Genomic DNA, 21,168 nt, shown 5'->3' with positions numbered 1-21,168 from the left:
AAATACCTAATGATATATTTTCTAATAGTGACCAGTCATAAGACAGCAGAAGAACAGTTGGCTGGTTGCAACTGGAAGCTAATTCCATGGCTGTCTGGAATATTCAAATATTAGAGACTTTCCAAATTCCCATCCTTTGACTTGAACACTTCAGAGTCCCTGTGACAAGCACCGCTCAGACCACTAACTAGCCAAGGTGATCATCCCTCAGTAACTCCTTAGTAAACCCAAAGCTCGGCTGCTGGGATCCCTAGGAGACCGTCTCTCAGCAACACTCTTAATTCTTTAGATTAGAGCCAGTTAACTAAATCATAGTGATCTATATCTTGGAATACTATGTAGTCACCAAAACATATTTAAGAGGAACATTTGATGTTATGAAGAAACAGCATGGGAATATCATATGAGACATTGGGAGGAAATGATAATTTTTAGTGTATATGAAAAATTATTAACTCTGAGTTAAAAGCCACAAAGCAAATACCCTTTTTTCTAGAATATATAAATTCAATATGTAAAACTGTATGTACAGGACAATGGCACTAGGTGTGTAGAAAGACATATTAGAAGATAAACCCAACTCTTAGCCATCATTGGCAGTACTAACATCAAAAACAGATTTTTAAAAAATTTCCTTATTTCTTCTAAATTCAGTCATGTGATCATGTTGCTCACAAATGGTCTTTTATTTTTTGAGACAGAGTACTCTTGCTATGTAGCCCAGGCTGGTCTCAAACTCCTGGGCTCAGCCTGTCATTGCAGGGAGCTAGGCCTGCACTCATAAGCCACCTCAGCCAGAGCTGGCTTCCACAAATGAGTTTTGAGTTGGTAACAACAGACATCAAGTACCAGCCGTGAGAATGGCCAGGGAGCCTGTCCTCTGCTCACACCCACTTCCACCAACCCTTACCTTTCATATAGTACAGAGTGTCTCGAAGCATCTTGAACATGGTCAGGTAGACGGGATCACTGAAGGTCGTGTAGTATAGGTCAGCACTGGGATTGGCCTGCAGAGGGAAGAGGCACAAGGCCGCTGACCAGGAACTCTTTGACCTGCCTTTGTTCTGCACACAGAGGACAAGCAGCAGCTGAATTGTACTAGGATCTTTGCAGTCTGAACTGAGCACCTACTCACTGTGACCCATACATACACATCTTAATTACTCTCTTCATCCTCTTCAGTAGAAGGCAGACGTACGCAGGAGGTCCATGAAACAACAACAAAAACCCACCAACTAGTCACTGTCCTCGGCCTGACATGGGAAATGAGGAAGTGAAGGACAGGCAAGGGCCCACCAGACCAGAGGGAACCCAACAGGACCCACAATCTATGTCGAAAGATACTACAGCCAGAGCACTTCCAGATTTAGTCTACATTTTATAATTAAAATTAATTTTGAATCATCCTTTATCAGTCTAATTGTAGTACTGGTTAAAAAGAGCCCTCAAGACAAAGTCTATTGAGCTAAGATGCAGTCCTCCATGTTGGGTTCTGCCTACCCGACCCCAACCCAGCATAGCCATGCCGACAGCTATTTGATATTGTTGCTATAATATGCCTGCCAGTCACTGACACAGAAAAGTAACATGACTCAGAGTACGGTCAACTGATCGCATATCCTGTTATGTTCTGCGTTTGGTTTGTTAATCTTAAGAAATTCTATAAAGCATTATGTAGGACAATATGAACTGTTCAGTCTAAAATGGCTTCAGTTAGAGCTGACCACTGGGCAACACTTCCTGCACCTGTATATGAGCTCCTTGTGGTTTTTTTCTTAACAAGCCTGCCCTGAGAACAGACTGGTACCACACCTAGGCTCCTGAGTCCTTTTTGTGGTCCTGATCAATCGGTCTTCGGGTGTGTGTTCAATAACTATTCTTGCTTAATTGAGACCAGTGTTCATGAGGTTGGTGTGGTGATCCCGAACCCCAGCAGGCAGTAGATATGATCAGCTGAAAGCGGTGGAGGAAGCAAGGAGTGGAGAATCCTACAGAGAGCAAGGAATGATGAGGAAGGTGTGGACTCACACAGATTGGTAGCAGTGGACACTGACAGGAACTGTGGATTAAGAGCCAGGACAGTCTCTGTACCCTGGCCAGCCCTTTGGCAGCCCTTACAGCATTCTGGCAGGACACAGACAAAGAAACAGGACGGGCAGACTTGAGAGCAGCGCAAGATCTACAGAGGGTTCTTAGAGTTATCCATGCTGCACATCCAAGTTCAACCACAGCACCTTCTCGCTACAGACCAACGCTCTCTAGGCCTCTAAGCTAGTTTGCTACTTGCAACTGAGTAATGTTTTATATTTAAGGTCAGCATCTAAAACTGCCTCTTTTGAGGGGGTGTTTGAAGCAGGGTCTTACTGTGTAGCTCTGGCTGTCCTGGGACTAATTACTTAGACCAGGCTGACCTCAAACTTAGAGATCTAACTGTTTCTGTCTCCTGAATCCTGGGATTAAAGGTGTGCACTACCACACCCAGTCATTTAAAACTTTTTCTCGTGTTTGTTGGAACAAAACTATTTCTTTGTGGATATTTATCCTAAAATCCAAATTTGTTAGCTAGGTGATGGTGGTAGATATTACCTTTAATCCCAGCACTTTGCAGACAGAAGCAGAAGCAGGTGGATCTCTGAATTCAAGGCCAGTCTGGTATACAGAGTAAGTTCCAGAACAGCCAGGGCCATACCAAGAAACCCTGTCTTGAAAAACAAAAAACAAAACCAAACAAAAAAATTGTTAACAAATAAAACTACCAAAATCACACTGGCTCACTCACAGGAAGAAAGGGTCTGGGATGCCATAGCAACAATTTTCCTCTACTAAGGGAAGCCCTGTGGGGCTAAAGAGATAGACGGGTCTGTAGTTAAGGGCACTCATTGCTTTTCTAGACGATCTGGATTCAATTCCTAGCACCCTCATGGCAAATCACAACTGTCTGTAATTCCAGTTCCAGGGGATCCAATGCCTTCTTCTGGCTTCCACGGGCACTAGGCATGTATGTAGTACATGGACATATATGCAGTTAAAACATTCACATATTTAAAAAAGATAAGCCTTAAAGGGGATCTCCAGAAATCCGTAATTTTTCCTGAGGACCCATATGACTTCAATACAGGTCGGATATAAACCAAGCAAGTCAATAGCTCAGTGGTTCTCAACCTGTGAGTCATGACCCCTTTGAAGGTCACAAATCAGATATCCTGTATATCAGATATTCATATCACGATTCATAACAGTAGCAAAATTAGAGTTATGATATAGCAAAAAAAAATTTATGCTTGGGGTTCACCAGGACATGAGGAATTATTTTAAAGGGTCACAGCATTAGGAAGGGTGAGAACCACTGTATTAGACGTTAGCCTGCCTGGTTTTCAAGCCTCAGAGTTCCTGGCATGCCCTCAGCCATGTATGACTATATACTGAAAAAAGAACTGAGGTTGGAGAGATGTCTCAGTGGTTAATACTGATTGCTATTCCAGAGGCCAGGGTTCAATTCCCAGAATCCACATGGCAGCTCACACTGAAGTGTGAAGATCTATAGAAAAGCACCAGATTGCAGCTTGGAATTATGGGAACTGTGTCCCTTAGTCAGGACACATAGCACACACACTAACATCAAAGTCTGCCGACTGCAAGTGTAGAGCAGAAGGGACAGTTCCAAGTTACTGAGGATCCCGGGAGCTGTCCTTCTACTTCATACTTCAGCCCTGGGGGTTCCCTAGTCTGTTATGACACAATCAGAAGAGAAGAGACACGCCAGTTTAAGTAAGGAACCTGGGGCTAGAGCAAAGATGTTCGTGCACGCGCACACACACACACAGACACACACACACACACACACACACACGCACACACACACGCACACACACACACAGAGCACAATAATCCCACTCTGACACATGTCCACAGAGACTTTGAAACTTCCCAGAACCCAGAGGTGATGGTTATATAATTATATCTGTAGGCCTTGGCTCCAATAACATTTTGTAAAAGTCCCTCAGATATTTACCACATACACTTAAAAGTCAGGCTTACATGATCCTGTAAGTACACCCCGCAGTCTTTGGAGGCATCAAAGGAGCAAGGAAGATAAAACCCAGACCCAGGTGGACACAGGCACATCAGTTAACCTTCAAGAACCTTTCAGTTGTGGAACAGAGACTGAACCACAGTCAGAGGCACTGTGTGGTAGGTGGCAAGTGGTGGGTGTGGAACGGAGACTGAACCACAGTCAGAGGCACTGTGTGGTAGGAGGCAAGTGGTGGGTGTGGTGTCCTCAGAAGGTACATACCTCCATCACTCTGGCTACAGCTGCATCTAAGGACTTGAGAACAGGCTCCTCAACAATCTTCTTTACCTGATGGAGAGACAAAAACCACACAAAGCTCTATATAAAGAGGACCCGAATGCTAGCTTCTGCCCCGTGACAAAGATGCTGATAGATAGATAACCCATGATAAAGCTGAGGCGGGGCTCAAGGGTAAGGAACATGCTTAGCACGCACAGGACGCGGGGTTGGAAAGATGGGTTAGAGGTTGAGAGCATTTGTGGCTCGTGCAGAGGAGGATCCAGCTTTTGTTCACAGCACCGCACGCTGACTCACAACAGCCTCTACCTCCAGATTGGGGGAATCTGACGCCATCTTCTGACTTCCTGGGTACCAGTCACACAGATGGAGCACACACATATATGTAGATGAGGCATTCACACACACAAAATAAATAAATCTAAAACAAATTTAAAACCAAAATGAAAAGAAAGAACTCGATAAATCTGTAGTGATAACCATGATGGAAAGCAGCAGCAACACACCAACTGCACAACGGCCACGCCATATGCACAAGGCGCCCTTACTGTTCCAGCATCATTGGGGACTTCTCTTACGAGTGACAAGGAAAATAAAGGGAGTGACTGATTGGCTCCCTGAAAGTTGCCAGTGTTAGGTTCTTTTTTTTTTTTTTTTTTTTTTAAGGCAGGGTTTCTTTGCGTAGCCTTCGCTCAACGCCCCCCACCCCCCCCAAAAAAAAAAACCCAAAAACAAAACCAAAAAACCAAAAAACAGGGTTTTACTATGTAGCTCTGACTGGTCTCAAACCTACAGAAATCCCTCTACCTCTCCCTGCCAGGATTAAAGGTATGCACCATTACATCTAACCTCATTTCAGTTTTCGCTTTTGAGACAGGGTCTCACTCTATATCCCCAGCTGGCCTCAACCTCACTGCAACCTTCCTGTTAAAGACCCATGCAAACAATGGCACTGAAGCTGTCTGTGGCGTTACCTCAAAGGCTACCCAGAGAAACTCCAGTTAGAAAAGCTTGGGTTTTATATGAACACAGCAGGAACAGCAAACAAGCACTTTCAATGGCCTCTACGTGCTTGGACTGAGCCTGACTCTGCCCTGGATCTGCACATTCGGGATGTTCTCAACTCGTGTCTCTTCTGAGTGGAAATGCAGGATACCTTTCCTATATACTCAGTGTAAGGATTAAATGAAAAACACTGCAGAATGTGTTGTAAGTGAATACGTTCAAAGTCATCACATTCAGTGGACTACAGCTGTGCCCTCCCCTCAAGAGACCATCCCAGATGGACTTGCTAACAGTTCCCAACCACCCACACAGGCATGGAGTAGGGCACAGCCTCTCCAGAGTTCTCGCTGCTCCTCCCACATAGCAATGCTACACATGGCTTAGGGAAAGGCTAGAGTGTGTAGAGACTGGGAAAGCCTGTGGGAATGCAGAGCCCTCCCTGGTCTTGGGGTAAGGCTTGCCAGGTGTGTTGGATTGTGGGGGGTTTGAATACCCTAACCCCTCTCCTAGGCTCTGTAGGGACACCCAATGAAGTCACTGGATCATGGAGTGAACTTTAGCAAAATTCTGCTTCAGTGTGTCCTTGGGGCCTGGGGAGGACGGGCAGACACTGCTTGACATCTCCCTTAGGGAAGGAAGTTTACTTTCCTGCCTTCAGTAATTTTCCGGTTCATTACATCTATTTACCTGGAAATAACAGTACACACTAAGTGCCCCATGCCAGAAATCTGAAATCCCAAAAGTTCCCAAATCCAAACTATCTTTATTATCATCAATGTGGTGCCCCAAGTGGTAAATTCCACATGTGACAAATTATTCAAGGCACTGCTTAGGCTAGGCACGTAGTCCCAGATACTCCAAAAGCCATGATATAAGGATCTCTTGAGCTTACAAGTCTGAGTTTGGCCTGGGCAGCAGAGCAAGTCTGTTTTAAATAAAAGGAAATAAAACTACAACATGACCTTCTGTATGTATAAAGAGTGTGGGAATGAAGAACAAAAGAATTTCATGCTTAGACTTGGGTTTCATCTTAAGATAGCTCATCATGCATATGCAAAATTTTTTCTTTTCTTTCTTTTTTTTTTTTCTCGGAGCTGGGGACCGAACCCAGGGCCTTGCGCTTGCTAGGCAAGCGCTCTACCACTGAGCCAAATCCCAAACATATGCAAAATTTAAAAGTCCGTAAATGACATCAAATCCTAAATGTTTCTGGTACCAAGCATTCTGGATGAGAGATATTCAACATATATTCCAAGGCTTTCTTATTTAAAAAGGAAAGAAAAGAAATTAGAGGCTTCTGCTGGGCCTTGGGGTGGGGGCTGGGGGCACAAATCTGTAATCCTAGTTACTTGGGAGGATGAAACAGGAAGATCTAAAGTTCAAGACCTACCTGTGTAAAATGGCTGTGACTGCTTCAAAATCAAAAGTATGTTTCTGTTTGTTTTGTTTTAGGTTAAATGAATACATCACTTTATTTTTTATATTATAGTAATACATAATTTTGATATTTCTAGGCATAAGAAGGATACAGAAGAATGAGAATTCTCTTACTGGGATGAAAAAGTTATGAGCAGATCTTTATTAATAAACTTGGGATTGTTGGAAAAGACACATATTTTCCTTGAATCTGTCACCAAAACTGTTTGCTATTTCAAAAGCCTCACATAGAAAGTATGTGCTGGGGATAATAATGTTTGCAAGATGTCTGTTGATGTAATAATGTATTTTGTGCACTAACCTTAAAATTTTACAAGACCCATAGGAAGACTGAATAGTTGGTTAAGTGGTGACTAATGTGAAATTCCAATTTAGAATTGTAATTGATTCTAGGACTGTGATTGAACCATCATTATGCTCATTCTAAGGTCCCATGTGACTTTAAAGAGACTTAACAGAGCACCGGTCCTGAGGCTGTGCAAATCTGGATCAAGGGACTCCTCCTCACTCAACCTCTGCCAAGCGACCACATCTGCATGGAGGACTGGGCATGCATGCCACTGCCACCCACCCACAGGCTGCCTGGCTCTTTGTTTTGTTTTGTTTTGAAGGTAAAATATATGGCTCAATCTTAGATAGGCCCTAGACTCAATCCCCGTACAATCATGTCACTCAGGCATAGTGATACATGGCCATCTTAGCCCTTGGGAGGTACACACAGGGAAATTGTAAGTTCAAGGCAAGCCAGGGCTACACAGTTCACAAAAAACAAACGAGCAACAACAGAAGCAACACGTCTTCTGCTGACTTTTTTTCCTTTGATTTATTTACCCATCAGAGATTGCTCACCAAGTTTAAGAGTTCTCGAAGCATTTCCAGTGGAATATAGAACTCCTTATAGGTGATACCATTGAACAGGGGAGAGACAGAAAAACTGGAGCTGATGGTAGAGAAGTAGTATTCGGGCTCCAAGGTGGTTCCATCAGGCAGGCAAGAGGCTGTCAGGAGAAAAACAAAACAAAATATAGAAAGGCATGGCTGTCCCAGGTAAGTCCGAGAACCAGAACAGGTGTATATATTTTGTTTTTGTTAATAGTAATATTCCTTTTATTCCAGGTTTCTCTGAATTCACAGCAATTCTCTTGCTTTAACCATTCAAGCGTTGGGAGATGACAGGAGCGTGATTACAGGAGTGCTTGCTTCCATAGCACTCCTTGTTTATGAGGGAGGAAGGCCTGAGGGCTCTCCTGTTTTGAGGGTATAGTCCTTCACGGTGGTGAAAGCAGGGCACTGGAGGCTGCTTGGTCACATCAGGGTGAAGCGGGATGTCAAGAGCTTTCCTTTTATTTATATTTTTAAGGCTCTGCATGTACAGGTTCCCATGCATGTGCACATGGAGGCCACAAGAGAGCATTTGATCCCTTAGAGTCACAGGTGGTTGGGAGCCAACCAGTGTGGAAGAGAACTGAATTCATGCCCTCTGAGAGAACGGCAAGTGCTTTTAACCACTAAACCATCCTTCCATTTTCTTGCCCTGTTTTGAAACTGAGAAATAAAGGCTGGACCACCAATCCTTGTGGGGGCAAGTTGCCTCAAATCTAAAGCTCAAATATGATCCTATTTTTTTAACCCAGACAATAAAACTTAATTTGGAATAAAAAGAGGATAGAATTATTTCTTTTCAAAGCTGAGAGATAAGAAAATTTAAGGTTCATAGTGTTCCCAAAGATGTTTTACTACCAAAATTAGAATAAAAACATATAAGTTGCAAAGTTGGAATAATTAATGTAAGCCATCCACAAAAAGGCAGGTCCTGCATGAGCTCATTTCTACAGAACTGTTAGAGAGCTCATATCAAAGATAGAAAAGTGGGTTGACAAGAACTAGGTAGAAGGAAATGGGGCCTTGTGGTTTTATAAGATAAGAGTTCTGGATGCAAATGATACACAGTATTAAGAACATACTTAACACCACTCAATTGTCACTTCCAAAATGCTTCAGATGGAAGCCACAAGTTGCGTGGTGGGACACACTTTAAATCCCCAAACTGGGGAGGCTAAGGCAGAAGGAGTCAGAGTTTGAGGGCAGCCTATACCACATAGCAATTTCCAGGCCAATAAAATTACACACACACACACACACACACACACACACACACACACACACACCCAACCCTTGGAAGACACAGGTAGAGGGGAGGCCTGTCTATGCCACCCTGAGTTACAGAATGAAACTCTAAAATAATTAAATAAAAAATATTTAAAAAGATGTCAACAAAGAAAAATAAGAGAGAAAATTTTCAAAATAAACTAAGCACCTATCTATCACCAGTGTATTAGTAAACATAGTGATTTAATCCCCTAGGTCCTAACCTTAGGAACTATTTAGTTGTTCTACGTGTCAGACAAAACAAACCACAGTAGCAGCATTTGCCAGGAGCAGCAGAGTCACTGGTAGGGTAGGGTTGGGGTAACCTAAGAACATAACCTTCCTAGGACCTGGCTCTAATTCGTGCCTTATTCCGAATCATCTCTATTATTTCCACACTAGATAGCGTTTTGAACTCAGGCTTTTACCAGTTTGGCTGTGGAGTTACACACATTTAAAGCTAGGAACTTAGGCGGGCAGGAAAATGTAGCTGTCTTTAATTGTCACTGTTCAGAAGTACCTTATAATAAACTTATTTTACTTATTAAGATTAAGTTGAATGAGTCCTTCTTCGGGCTTTCAGTCCTGCTCCAGATTGGGGCCTGTGCTGGTTTGAATGGGAATGGCCTCCATAGGCTTGGTCCCCAGTTGGTAGAACTGTTTGGAAGGATTAGGAAGCGTGTATCAAAGGCCATACCAGGCCCAGTCTCTCTGTCTTTCTCTGTGTCTCTTTCTGCCTTCTTCTATCTTTTCAGATCAGGATGTAAGCTCTTAGTTACTGTTCTACCTTAATGCCTGCCTGCCCACTGCCTTCCTGATGGTCATGAACTCAATCTCTGAAACTAAACAAGCCTGCAATTAAATACTTTCTTTTTTTTTCTTCCTTCCTTCCTTCCTTCCTTCCTCCCTCCCTTCCTTCCTTCCTTCCCTTCCTTAATCTTTCTTTTAGATTTGTTTCATGTGTACGAATGTTTCTTTCATGTGTATAGATGTTTGTTTCATGTGTACAGACATCTTGCAAGCATGCACATATGTACACCACGTGTGTGCCTCCTGGATTCCCTAAAACCGAGATTACAAATGGCTGTGAGCTACAATGTGAGTTCTAGAAATTGAACCAAGGTCCTCTGCAAGAGCAACAAGTGCTCTAATCACTGAGCCTCCTCTCCAGCTCCTAAACACTTTTTTTTATAAGTTGCCTGGTATCTCTTCACAGCAATAAACAGTGACTAAGGCAGATGTTAACTTTACTCCTCTCTGAAAAAAAATCACACAAGAATAAATATAGACCCCCCAAAGCAAATGATGGATCAAAAAGTCAATTTTTAAAAAAATTTTATGATTTTTTTTAAAGATTTATTTATTTATTATATGTAAGTACACTGTAGCTCTCTTCAGACACACCAGAAGAGGGCACCAGATCTCTTTACAGATGGTTGTGAGCCACCATGTGGTTGCTGGGATTTGAACTCAGGACCTCTGGAAGAGCAGCCAGTGCTCTTAACCTCTGAGCCATCTCTCCAGCCCCATGATTTCAATTATATGCATGAATGCAAGTGCCCATAGTGGTCCCAGGTGTCAGATACACTGGAAAACTATGATTAGAAAATAAGCAAGTCTAATACTGCCATGTTAAACGATGACAGACAGCCCAAAGTGGTGACATATCTATCATTCCAGCTATTTGGAAGGGTGATCCAGAAAGACTTCGAGTTCCCAGTTAGCACGGGCTACTCTAAGACCACATCTCACAATAAACAAAGCGACTGGAAAATAGCCCAGTGGAAGAGTGTATGAATCAAATCCCCAACACCACAAAAATAAGTAAGTAAAATAAATGCAGCTCAATCTACCAAGAACCTAGGAACCTGTTTGACTTTTCAGTAGGAAAGCACAGAAGCAGGATGAGGCCAGACAAAATCTGGTGGCACAACACTGGCACGAAGGAGGGGTGCCAGCCAGCAACAGACAGGGAGTTTGAAATGGGTAAAAATCCACGCTTGACAATTGAAGTGTGATCCCTGAATTCCATGATCCAGAAAGAGAACCAACTCCCCAAAATCTGACCTTTGGGCACATACACACACAGACACACACACACACACACACACACACACACACACACACACACACACACGCTGGGGTGAGTAGGAAGAAATTAAATGGAAAGAAGAATAAAAGCTCACCACTCTAAATGCATGATAACAGAGGGTCAGTCCCAGCATCCTTAACATCATAAGAAATCACTGTGAACCTCTTGTCTGATACTAGATCAATACTGGTACCAAGGTGAAACCTACCTTCAAAATAGTGAAAAGCAGATCCTCCAGGGGAGCTGGGAGGGGGCATGCCACGTTCTGGGCTAACCTGAAAAATCAGAGGGTAGAGATCAAAAACGGCTGCTGGGAACCCAATCCCTCACCTCAGTACAGGTCTCTACCAACCTAACGTGCATACTTGCAGTCAGTGTCAACACCTTATTTCCCTGCAGAAGTCTACTGCTACTACAGCATTTTGTGCTGTATATTCTCTCATCAGACTAACTATATATTTTGTATTTATTTGCTGAGCTGAATCTTCCTCCCACCTTTGGAGAGACAAAGCCTTACTAACTAGCAAAGGCCAGACTGGAATTTGCTATGCGAGCCAGGCTGTCCTCTGTTTCCTGAGTGTTGGGATTACAGATGTGCAACCCCACACCCATCTAGAGCTGAATTTTTCTTAATACTTTGTGTTTTCCTTTTTCCACATGTGTGCATGTGAGGTTAAGGAGAACGGTGCTAGCTACAGAACCCCAGAGTCATATGGATGAAGCCACACCTCACTCCTCAAAGTGATGCCACTTTATTTATTACTTATCTACGTTTCATGGCTCTGCATATATCTGTGTGATGGTGTCAAAGACCCTGAAACTGGAGTTCTAGACAGCTGTGAGCTGCCATGTGGTGCTGTAAGTTGAACATCGGTCCTCTGGAAGGGCTGCCAGTCTCTTAACCGCCGAGCCACCTCTCCATCCAATATATACTTTCTTTAAAAATGAAACACTGTTTTACCATCTAGCCTCAAATGTGATTCTCCTGGTGCAGCTTATCGAATAAAGGCATATGTTACCAAGCCAAGCTCAATTATACACTGTTTTATTTTTCAAAGACAACAATTTTTTTAAAAATTTATTCATTATTTCTATGTGTAGATGTGTACCTGCCTGAGTTTAGCTGCACTATGTATAGAAAGGAGCTTTTGGAAGCCATAAGAGACAATTGGATTCCCTGGGATTGTAGTGAGTCACCTGACATAGGTCCTAGCTGAGCCCAGGTCATATGTAAGAAACGTAAGCACACTTAACTTTGAGCCCCGATTATATATTTTGCTGGTACATATGTGCATATATTTATGTGGATGCTTCATGTAAGTATACTCGTGTGTATGGGGTATGTGGAGGGTAGTGGACAACCTCAGTTATTATCTGCTGCAAGGCTATCCATTTCCTTTGAGGCAGGTCTTACATTGGCCTGAAGCTTACCAATTATCCATCCAGCTCAGTATTCCCCTGTGCTGGGATTACAAGTGTACACTACAAACACTCAGTAGTTTTCTTGAGTTCTGGACACTGGACTCCTGTTCTCATGCTTACAAAGCAAGAACTTACAAACCAGCCTTCATCCCAGCTCCCAATTGCATACTATTTTTTCGTCAAAATTTTAATTTTTATTCAATTTCTTTGTATGCATGGCTATTTCATCTGCATGTATGTCTGAGTGAACCACACATGTGACTACTGTCCCAGGAAGGCAGACGAGGCTGAAAGCCCTGGAACTGGAGTTAAAGATGGCTGTGAGCTGTAGCGTAGGTGCCTCTGAATCACATGCTTACTGGCCCCAACTATCTCAGAATGGAGTCTGGGCGATGGTGGTGTAGCCAGCTGATAAAGTGACAGTTTCCTATATAGGTGGTGGCTGGTCTTGGTTGCCAACTGGACTATCTGGAGTCAACTACAATCCAAGACGCTGGGTACATCCATGAGGGGTTTTCCCCACTAACTAAATCATTTGAAATGGGAAGGCCCATCATCTTTAATTTGGGCTACACCTTCTGGGGCAGCGTGTGTAAAGGACATGGGGGAAGAAACTGGCTCTTGCTTGTTTGCTTTCACTCTTGCTGCTGTGTCCATTCCTTCCCTGGCATTAGAGGCTACTTCTTCAGGATTCTGAAGCCACAGATACATGAAAGCCAAGCTGCAACATCCAGTCTCAGGCTCTTAAAAAACTACTAGATTTTGGGGCCTTCTGTTTGTAAACAGCTGCTGTTGGACTAGCTGGACCACAGCTTGAAAGTCACTCTAATAAATCCCCTTTCTAATGTGCACAGAGTCATTCTGCCCCTTCTGCTCCTCTGGACAGCCCTGGCTGATACATATCCCTAGAGCTGCCTAAAGTGGCATGTGTATGAGCCTAGCCTAGCACTAGAGTGAGAGAAGCAGGAGGATGGTGTTCAAGCTCATTATCACAGCAACTCTGAGGCCAGCCTGGGCTACAAGTCTCTAAAAAACAAACAAACAAACAAACAAACAAACAAAAATCCCCACCATCTCCCCCCAACAAAGGAAATTAAAAACAAACCACCAGGAACAAAGTTTGGCCACAAACCATTCTCCAACTATGAAGTCACTGACAAATCCTGAAAAGAAGCCTGTGTGGCAGCACCCCCCACGCTCTCAGAACTTAGGAGGCAGAGGCAGAGTGTGTATGTGAGGCCAGCATGTGTGTAGCAAGATCCTCTAAAACACACACATAAAGCCCAAGGAGTCCATCTCTGGAACTACAACAAATGATTTTAAAAAGCCAAGTGTGCTGGTGCATCCTTGGAATCCAAACACTGGGGAGGGTGAGGCAGGAGGATCTGTCCAAGTTTGAGGCCATCCAAGACTGTAGAATGAGCCTCTATCCCAATTTAAAAAATAAACAAACAAAAAAGCCTTAAATGGGATCAGTCTTAAGCAAGTGTGGTGACTCACATCGAAATACTAGCACTCAGGAGGATGAGGAAAGGGGACCAACAAGTTCTAGGCCATCTGGGTTACAGAGTGACTTAGTCTGGGCTCTAGTGTGAGACCCTTTCTTAAATACAGAAAAAAAAGAGGGGGACGACAAACCTTTTTATTATAACAAGAGAATCCTAATGAGAACCTCAAACCATACACATTTGCCATTTTCTTTGCATGGATGCTTACTGGTTCTTCTCCCCAAGTCCACCTCACCTGAGAGATGCTGGACACACTGCTGGTTTTCCTCTTCAGTGTGCCCTCCTGACAGACAGTCAGCAGGTTGCTGGGCAGGATGGAGCGGAAGTCATTAAAGGAACGCCTTCGGACACCTTCTAGCTCTTCGGGGATTCTCAGGGAATGAGGAGGGACTTTGGGAAAAAGCTTTGAGAGGAGAGATTCTTCTGAATTGCTGTAACGTCCAAAAGATCTCGAGATCCCTATCAGGCATGGGATTGCATACTTGCAAAGGTATTCTAGAAGACCAAGAAGAGACATAAGGTGGGAGTTACTGATGACAGCCACACTGTACCAACTTGTACCACTGGCTAATATTTTACAACCATTCTGTAATGACTGTGAAGGCTGAGAAGAAGCCACAGTTAGAGTTAACTGAAGGGATAACTAATGATATTTTTGATATGGCATTACAGGTGTCTGCTCACAGCAGCAAGACCCTAAGACACTGGTATATTAAAAATATTAAAAACGTCATTAGTTATTTATCCCTTGATAATATGGCATCACCAGTATCTTAGGGTTTTGTTGCCGTGAACAGACACCATGTCTACAGCAACTCTTATGAGGACAACATTTAATTGAGGCTGGCTTACAGGTTCAGAGGTTCAGTCCATTATCATCAAGGCAGGGATCATGACAGCATCCAGGCAGACATGGTGCTGAGAGTTCTACATCTTGTACCAAAGGCAAACAGGAGAAGACTGGCTTCCAGGCACCACCACCACCACCACCACCACCACCACCTATCCCCCGCCCCCGCAGCCGCCCGCAGTGACACACTTCCTCCAACAAGGCCACACCTCCTAATAGTGCCCCTCCCTAGGCCAAGTATATTCAAATCATCACAACCAATAATGTCAGATTGTGTCTCTATCACATTTGCTTTCCTTGGGAGTCTTGATCCCCAAACAGTACTATAGTTGGATCCTGTTTGGGTATTGTGACCACCACAGATTACATTCATTGTCCTATTTACACTATAGGAAAGTGACCTATAAAAGTCAGCTAAACTACCCTCATATACCTGACAAAACTGAGGCACACTGGTTAAAGATACCTGACATTTGTAAGCAGGACTGTGCTCATAACCCCATGTGGCCTCTCAGTATCCAGCACACAACAAACATAACCTAATAGAAAAGTTTCTACCCATTGGATATACAGAAAGTAGAAAAAAAAAAAAAACCAGAAAACAATAGATAAAGAGAAGGGGAAGGGAAAACAAACAAACAAACAAACTAGCCTTGAAGGCCAATCAGATGACTAAATCCAATGAACTGAGTCAGATTCCTGAATCCCATGGTAGGAGAAGAGAGAACTGACTCCCGAAAGTTAGGTACCTGTAACCATCCATATACTCGGACACACACACACACACACACACACACACAATAATAATAATAATAAATAAAATAAAATTTTAAAAATTGAAAATTAAATAGTCTTGAAGATTTATAATCATACCTTTCTCTTGAATCTCCAGGGCCTGGCACATTCCCAGAAGGACATGTAAAACCTGCAAAAGTGCCTCTAAAATCTGCAACGATCAAGCACACAAAGCAAACCTGTCACCAAAGCTGGGTGTTACAAAGTCCAGTCACTGTGTTGACTGGGACCCTCCGCGCTCCCACAATAGCTGTTCTGTTGCTAACATCTCCTGACTCCGACCCTGCTGTCTCCCCGGGGCTGGTGTCTGCTGGCTTGGCTGGTTTTCCTTCATTTTCTCCAAGCTTCTTTTCTGTTTTACTCTGTAGGATAATAATCTTCATGATACTGTGACATCTACTTACCATTGTACAATGGAATAATTTTCTACATCTTACTTGGAAGTGTGGGACTCAGAACACACATATGAATACTCCAAAGATGCAGGAACTTACAGATCCTGAAAAATACCCCAAAGTATCACTCGTGATACTTTCTATTAAATAAAAGTGGTGCTACTGATACTATCCAGTAAAGGGGCTGGGGGTGGCAGAGTGGGTCAAAGTGCATTCTGTGAGAGCAGTAAGTAGGGGCTGACATGGCCAGCACCCGTGTAGAAGCTGGGGCACTGTGTGGGCACCGCCTGTAACAGCAGCTTTAGAGCGTGCACACAGGTGCGTGCCCTTGACGACTAGCTAGACCAGCTCAAATTGTGCGCTTCAGGTTCCGTGAGAGACTCTGCTTCAAAAAGCTGGAGAGCTGTAGAGATCTGGCTCAGTTGGTAAAGTGCTTGCTGAGGAAGTACAGGTCATGAATACATAAATACAGATATACACACTTACATACATACATGTCATGAATACATAAATACATATATACACACTTACATACATACAGGGTTTTTATGCACAAGAGTGAAAAGCTCAAGAGGACACCCAATGTCCTCTTCTGGCTTCTGCATGTGTATACATCTGTGTGTGACAACACACATACATGCACATACACTATATAAAACCAACACAATCCAATACACTTCACAGCCTATTTTATGATTCTGGGATTCTTTCAATTAACATCCACACACAAGTACCAGATGCTTACCTCATCCCTAAGTGAGGGGTCCCTGCAAGCCACATCAGACAGCAAGGTCACCAGGCAGAAGCTGAAGCTTTCTGCAACCGGGAGGTTACCTGGAAGACACAGGGTATGGATGAGAGGAGAACAAACTGCGAACAGATATACCGGCCGTCTGACCCCACACACTCCTTTCTGGCCTCCTGATTCTGCACGCTCCTTTTCTCACCCAGTCTGTCTAAGCTTGTGTGAGCTAAGAAAGCACATGTGGCAGCTCAAGCTCATAGCCCAACACTTAGGCAGCACAGACAGGCAAATCGAAGTTCAGAGTCATTCTCACCACACAGGGAATTTGAGGGCTGGCAGGACGCCATCCCCCCCAAAAAAAATACACAGCAAAACATTAGCTAAAAGAAGGCAAGGGCTTACTTGCTGAGATTCAGCTCTATCCATTTATCATAGACCTGCATTAATTTTCAGCTTTATAATTACACTTCCTGTTTGCGTGTGCATTTGTGTGTCACGTGGCACATAAATGAGTGACATGGCATGTGTGCAGAAGTCAGAAGACAATTTCTTGGGTCAGTACAGTCAGTTCTTTCCTTCCGCCATGTGAGTCGCAGGACTAAACTCATGGTAACTGAGTATGACTGACTTTGAAGTCTGAGCTCTGTGGCGTGTGTAAGGGTGCATGTGCCAGAGCGTTCCTTTAGAGGTTAGAAGACCCTCAGGTGTTAGAGTCTCGCCTTGTTTAAGATCATACAGGACTCTTTTGTGTTGAGCAGCATTTTCCAGCTGAGCTGACCTGTAAGCTTCCACAGGATTCTCCTGTCTCCACCTCCTCCCTTGCTGTAGGAATGCTGAGACTTCTGTGGTCTGACTGACTAATCAGCTTTTACATTGGTTCTATGGTCTGAACTCTTGGCATCAGGCTTGTGTGGCTACCTCCCTGACCCAACCTTGAACTTGTAATCTTCCTGTCTCTACCACCTAAGTGCTGCTGGGATTACAAATTTGATAGTGGGATTATTGGTAACAGATTATTTGGTAATAGATTACTAGTTACAAGCCATGTGGTGCTGGAGATAAATCCAGGGCCTCAAGAATGCTGGAGGCAGGCATTCTAACTATGAGCTATGTCTGCAGCCCCAGAGATGGTAAAAACAGAGTGTAAGCTGGCACATGGATGTTAGCCATCCTCATATCACTTAGGCAGAACGAAGCACACACAAGCACACGTTCACATTGTGTTAGAGACTGGCCCAGAGTCCCAGCACTGGAACTGCACACGACTACGGAATCACATACCCTCAGCATGCCCCTAAAATCTCTCGTCGTTCTCCAACTAAGCCTAACATCAGGGGAATTCCCCAAAGCAAACAGACGATAAGGAGGGAGTCCTTACCTAAAACACCAAACACTATGCCTCTGCAGCCTTTCTGTCAGATGCTCCTTCAAACGTTTGAACCACCACCATGGCTTCAATCATGTTTGCCATGCGCTCTCACGAAGAATGGAATCAACCTTAATACTGACTCAAAGACATACAAATACCCACTTTTCATGGCTATATTCTCAGTTATGATAGGGAAGATTATTAGAATTCTACCAGAATTTTAAAATGCTACCCAGATATCTCTGAAACCTGTGTGTGCATCAGAATCATTTTGGGGTTTACTACAATTTAGACTGCACACTTTGGGAGCCACTACTCTAGATTTTAACAGCATTGGTTATACTGCCAAAAAAAAAAAAAAAAAAAAGAGGAAATCAGCAGCAGTTTGGGACACAGGTCAGTAAGACTTACCAAGCACGAGGACCTGAGCTTGACCCCTAGTAACCACACGAAAAGCTAGCATGGCAGCACACATAATTCCAGTGCCATTGAGGCAAAGACAGCAAACAGAAGGATCCCTGAGGTCTGCCAGCCAGCCAAGTCTTCTTGTTGAGTTCCAAGATGGTTAGGGCCATCTTATCAATACACAGACACACGCACGCACACACACAGACACACAGACACACATGGACACAGACCGCCTCCTACTCCCTATATCCCCCCACATATCTTCCCCACTCCACATTATCCCACAAACACCTACACATACACACACACACTCAGTGGTGAAGTATATAATTAGCATGCATGAGGCTCTGGGTTCAGTCTCCAGTTCACACACAAATCCTATAAATTTATTTCTAACAGTATTTCAAACATGTCAAATTTTTCATTCTAACATGAATCTGTATATATAAATGTGATCTTTAAAAGTATTAGTTATTATTCCTAAGTTATATGTATATGATGATTGTTAGACCTCAGAAGAAACTGGGCCTAGAGCAATGACTCAGCAGTTAAGATGTCATCCTGCTTTTACAGAGAACCCATGTATGAGTCCAAGCATTGACCAAGCTCATAACATCATACTACCAGCTCCAGGAGCTCCTGTGACTCTGAGGACACTGCACTCTCATGTACATACCACACAGACGTATCCCTCCATACATAATTAAAATTAAAAAAAAGAATATCAATATATTTTGAGACTGCACTTCTCAAACTAGGTAACAGTTATAGATAAACTTCTATTTAATATGGATGGTCCTTTGAACTGTGGAAACATTCATAACTTGAGGATTCAATTTTAGGCATGGTGGGTCGTAGGATGTCATACAGGTAAAGGCAGGTACAAGATAGAACAAGGTCTGTCATTGGATGAGAAGGAAGGATGGGTGGGAGAAAAGTTTTGGAGAGAGAAAGAGACTGGAGCGAGGTTGGAGAAGCAGTGAGGAGAACATGGAGGCTGATGTTAAGATTCCTTTCTGCACATTTACAGGTTGCTATGAATGAATGTTCTTAAGGGATGGATGTCTACAGGGCTTTGTGTGTCTAGGTGGGCAATTATAGCTTATCAATTGGTTGTAAGTTAATTGTGTGTACATTGAGCATTTAACACATACATCTGGTTATTGGGTTCCAGTTTGTTGAGTAATGATTTCACTGGGTGCTGGGAGTGTGAATAGAGTTTGTGACAGGAAGCCGTGCTAGTTTATAGAATGCTTGGGGCTAGCACGGTGTGGGGCCATGCCAGCACAGCTCGCAGAACGCTACGTGAGTCTCAGGCGAGGTAACTACTGCCAAGGGGATGGTGTGTGAAAGAGGTAACAGAGAAACAGCTAGAGCTCTCAGATCCTCATGAGTGGGAACTCACAGGAACTGGGACAAATGTCGTTTTTTTATAATATTACAGCAACAGCCGGTAACTTAAAGGGCTAAAAATCTACAGATCAGGAGGTGTGCAGGCACAATCGGGATGTTTATGACAACAGCAAAATGTCTTTGGTGGAGTGAACCCTTTAACAAGTTAGGGCAGCATCCCTCCTGCGGAACAAAAACCAGTGTCTTCATTACCACCCATCAGGATACGACCAAAGGTTTCATATACAGCACCACAGAACTAAATTACAAAGAAGCCTCAGTTTTACAGAAATCCTAAAATCCTGGTGGTGCTCCAAGCTGACTGGGAGCTTCAGGGCATCAGGACACAAACATCAGTGCTGTGCCTAACACAGACTTGGCACACAGTGGACTGACGGCTATTTCACAAAGAAGAAAGACAGACAGGGAGGAAGAAAAGAAAGAAAGGGGAAGGGAAATGGAGGAAGGACAAAGAAGAAGGAAAAGTACATGAAAGAGGGCAGCAGAGAGAATGTGAGACAAGGCTGTGACTTTCCCTTTCACACCCCCAGCCCTCAAAATGCAAAATAAAATACCAATTTAAAAAAATGTGCCCATGCACTCTGTTGGTGCATGCTTTTAATCCCAGCACACAGGAGGCAGAGACAAGTGGATCTCCGAGTTTGAGACCAGCCTGGTCTACAGAGCTATTTCCAAGACAGCTAGGACTACACAGAGAAACCCTGTCTCAAAAAAACCCAGATGGGGCTAGAGAGATGGCTCAGCGGTTAAGAGCACTGACTGCTCTTCCAGAGGTCCTGAGTTCAATTCCCAACAACCACATGGTGGCTCACAACCATCTGTAAAGAGATCCGATGCCCTCTTCTGGTGTATCTGAAGGCAGCTACAGTGTACTTATATATAATAAATGAATAAATCTTAAAAACAAAACAAAAAAAAAAAACCAACAGAAAAAAAACGGATGGATGGATGGATGAATAAAAAAAATTTTTTAAATGCACATGAATTCATTCCATTTCTTTTCCTTTTTTTTGTTTTTGATTTGTTTTGTTTTGTTTTTTGTTTTTTGTTTGGGTTTTTTCTTTTGAGTCTAGAGTTTCTCTGTGTAGTCCTGACTGTCCTGGAACTTACTCTCTAGACCAGGCTGGCCTCAAACTCAGAGATCTGCCTGCCTCTGCCTCCCACTCAGATTAAAGGTGTGTGCCGCAACACCCAGCTTGAATTCACTCTGTTTCTAAATGTGCCAAAGTTCAACTGAAGGCCAGGGAAATAGCTCAGTAGTGTAATCCCTGG

General features: G+C 43.4%; 1 protein-coding gene across 4 annotated transcripts in view; it reads right to left on the bottom strand.

Annotated features, from left to right (window-relative positions):
• The window catches only part of Pi4ka (phosphatidylinositol 4-kinase alpha), a 120,985-nt gene that overhangs the window by 81,820 nt on the left and 17,997 nt on the right, over positions 1-21,168 (bottom strand). For all 4 annotated transcript variants that reach the window (XR_001840421.3, XR_010055966.1, XR_001840422.3 and 1 more), the window contains exons 4-10: positions 16,707-16,795; positions 15,645-15,717; positions 14,157-14,416; positions 11,200-11,266; positions 7,601-7,749; positions 4,295-4,360; positions 911-1,007 (exon numbers count right to left, since the gene is read on the bottom strand). Coding sequence is in view for 1 of the 4 variants with exons in the window: in NM_001415014.1 (NP_001401943.1) it covers positions 911-1,007; positions 4,295-4,360; positions 7,601-7,749; positions 11,200-11,266; positions 14,157-14,416; positions 15,645-15,717; positions 16,707-16,795 (801 nt within the window). In the remaining 3 variants the exon portion in view is untranslated. The remainder of the gene's footprint in view (positions 1-910; positions 1,008-4,294; positions 4,361-7,600; positions 7,750-11,199; positions 11,267-14,156; positions 14,417-15,644; positions 15,718-16,706; positions 16,796-21,168) is intronic.

This window comes from Rattus norvegicus, chromosome 11 (assembly GCF_036323735.1).
Source record: "Rattus norvegicus strain BN/NHsdMcwi chromosome 11, GRCr8, whole genome shotgun sequence".
NCBI lineage: Eukaryota > Metazoa > Chordata > Mammalia > Rodentia > Muridae > Rattus > Rattus norvegicus.
Note: the sequence above shows the minus strand (reverse complement) of the source record. Positions and strands in the feature narration are given on the sequence as shown.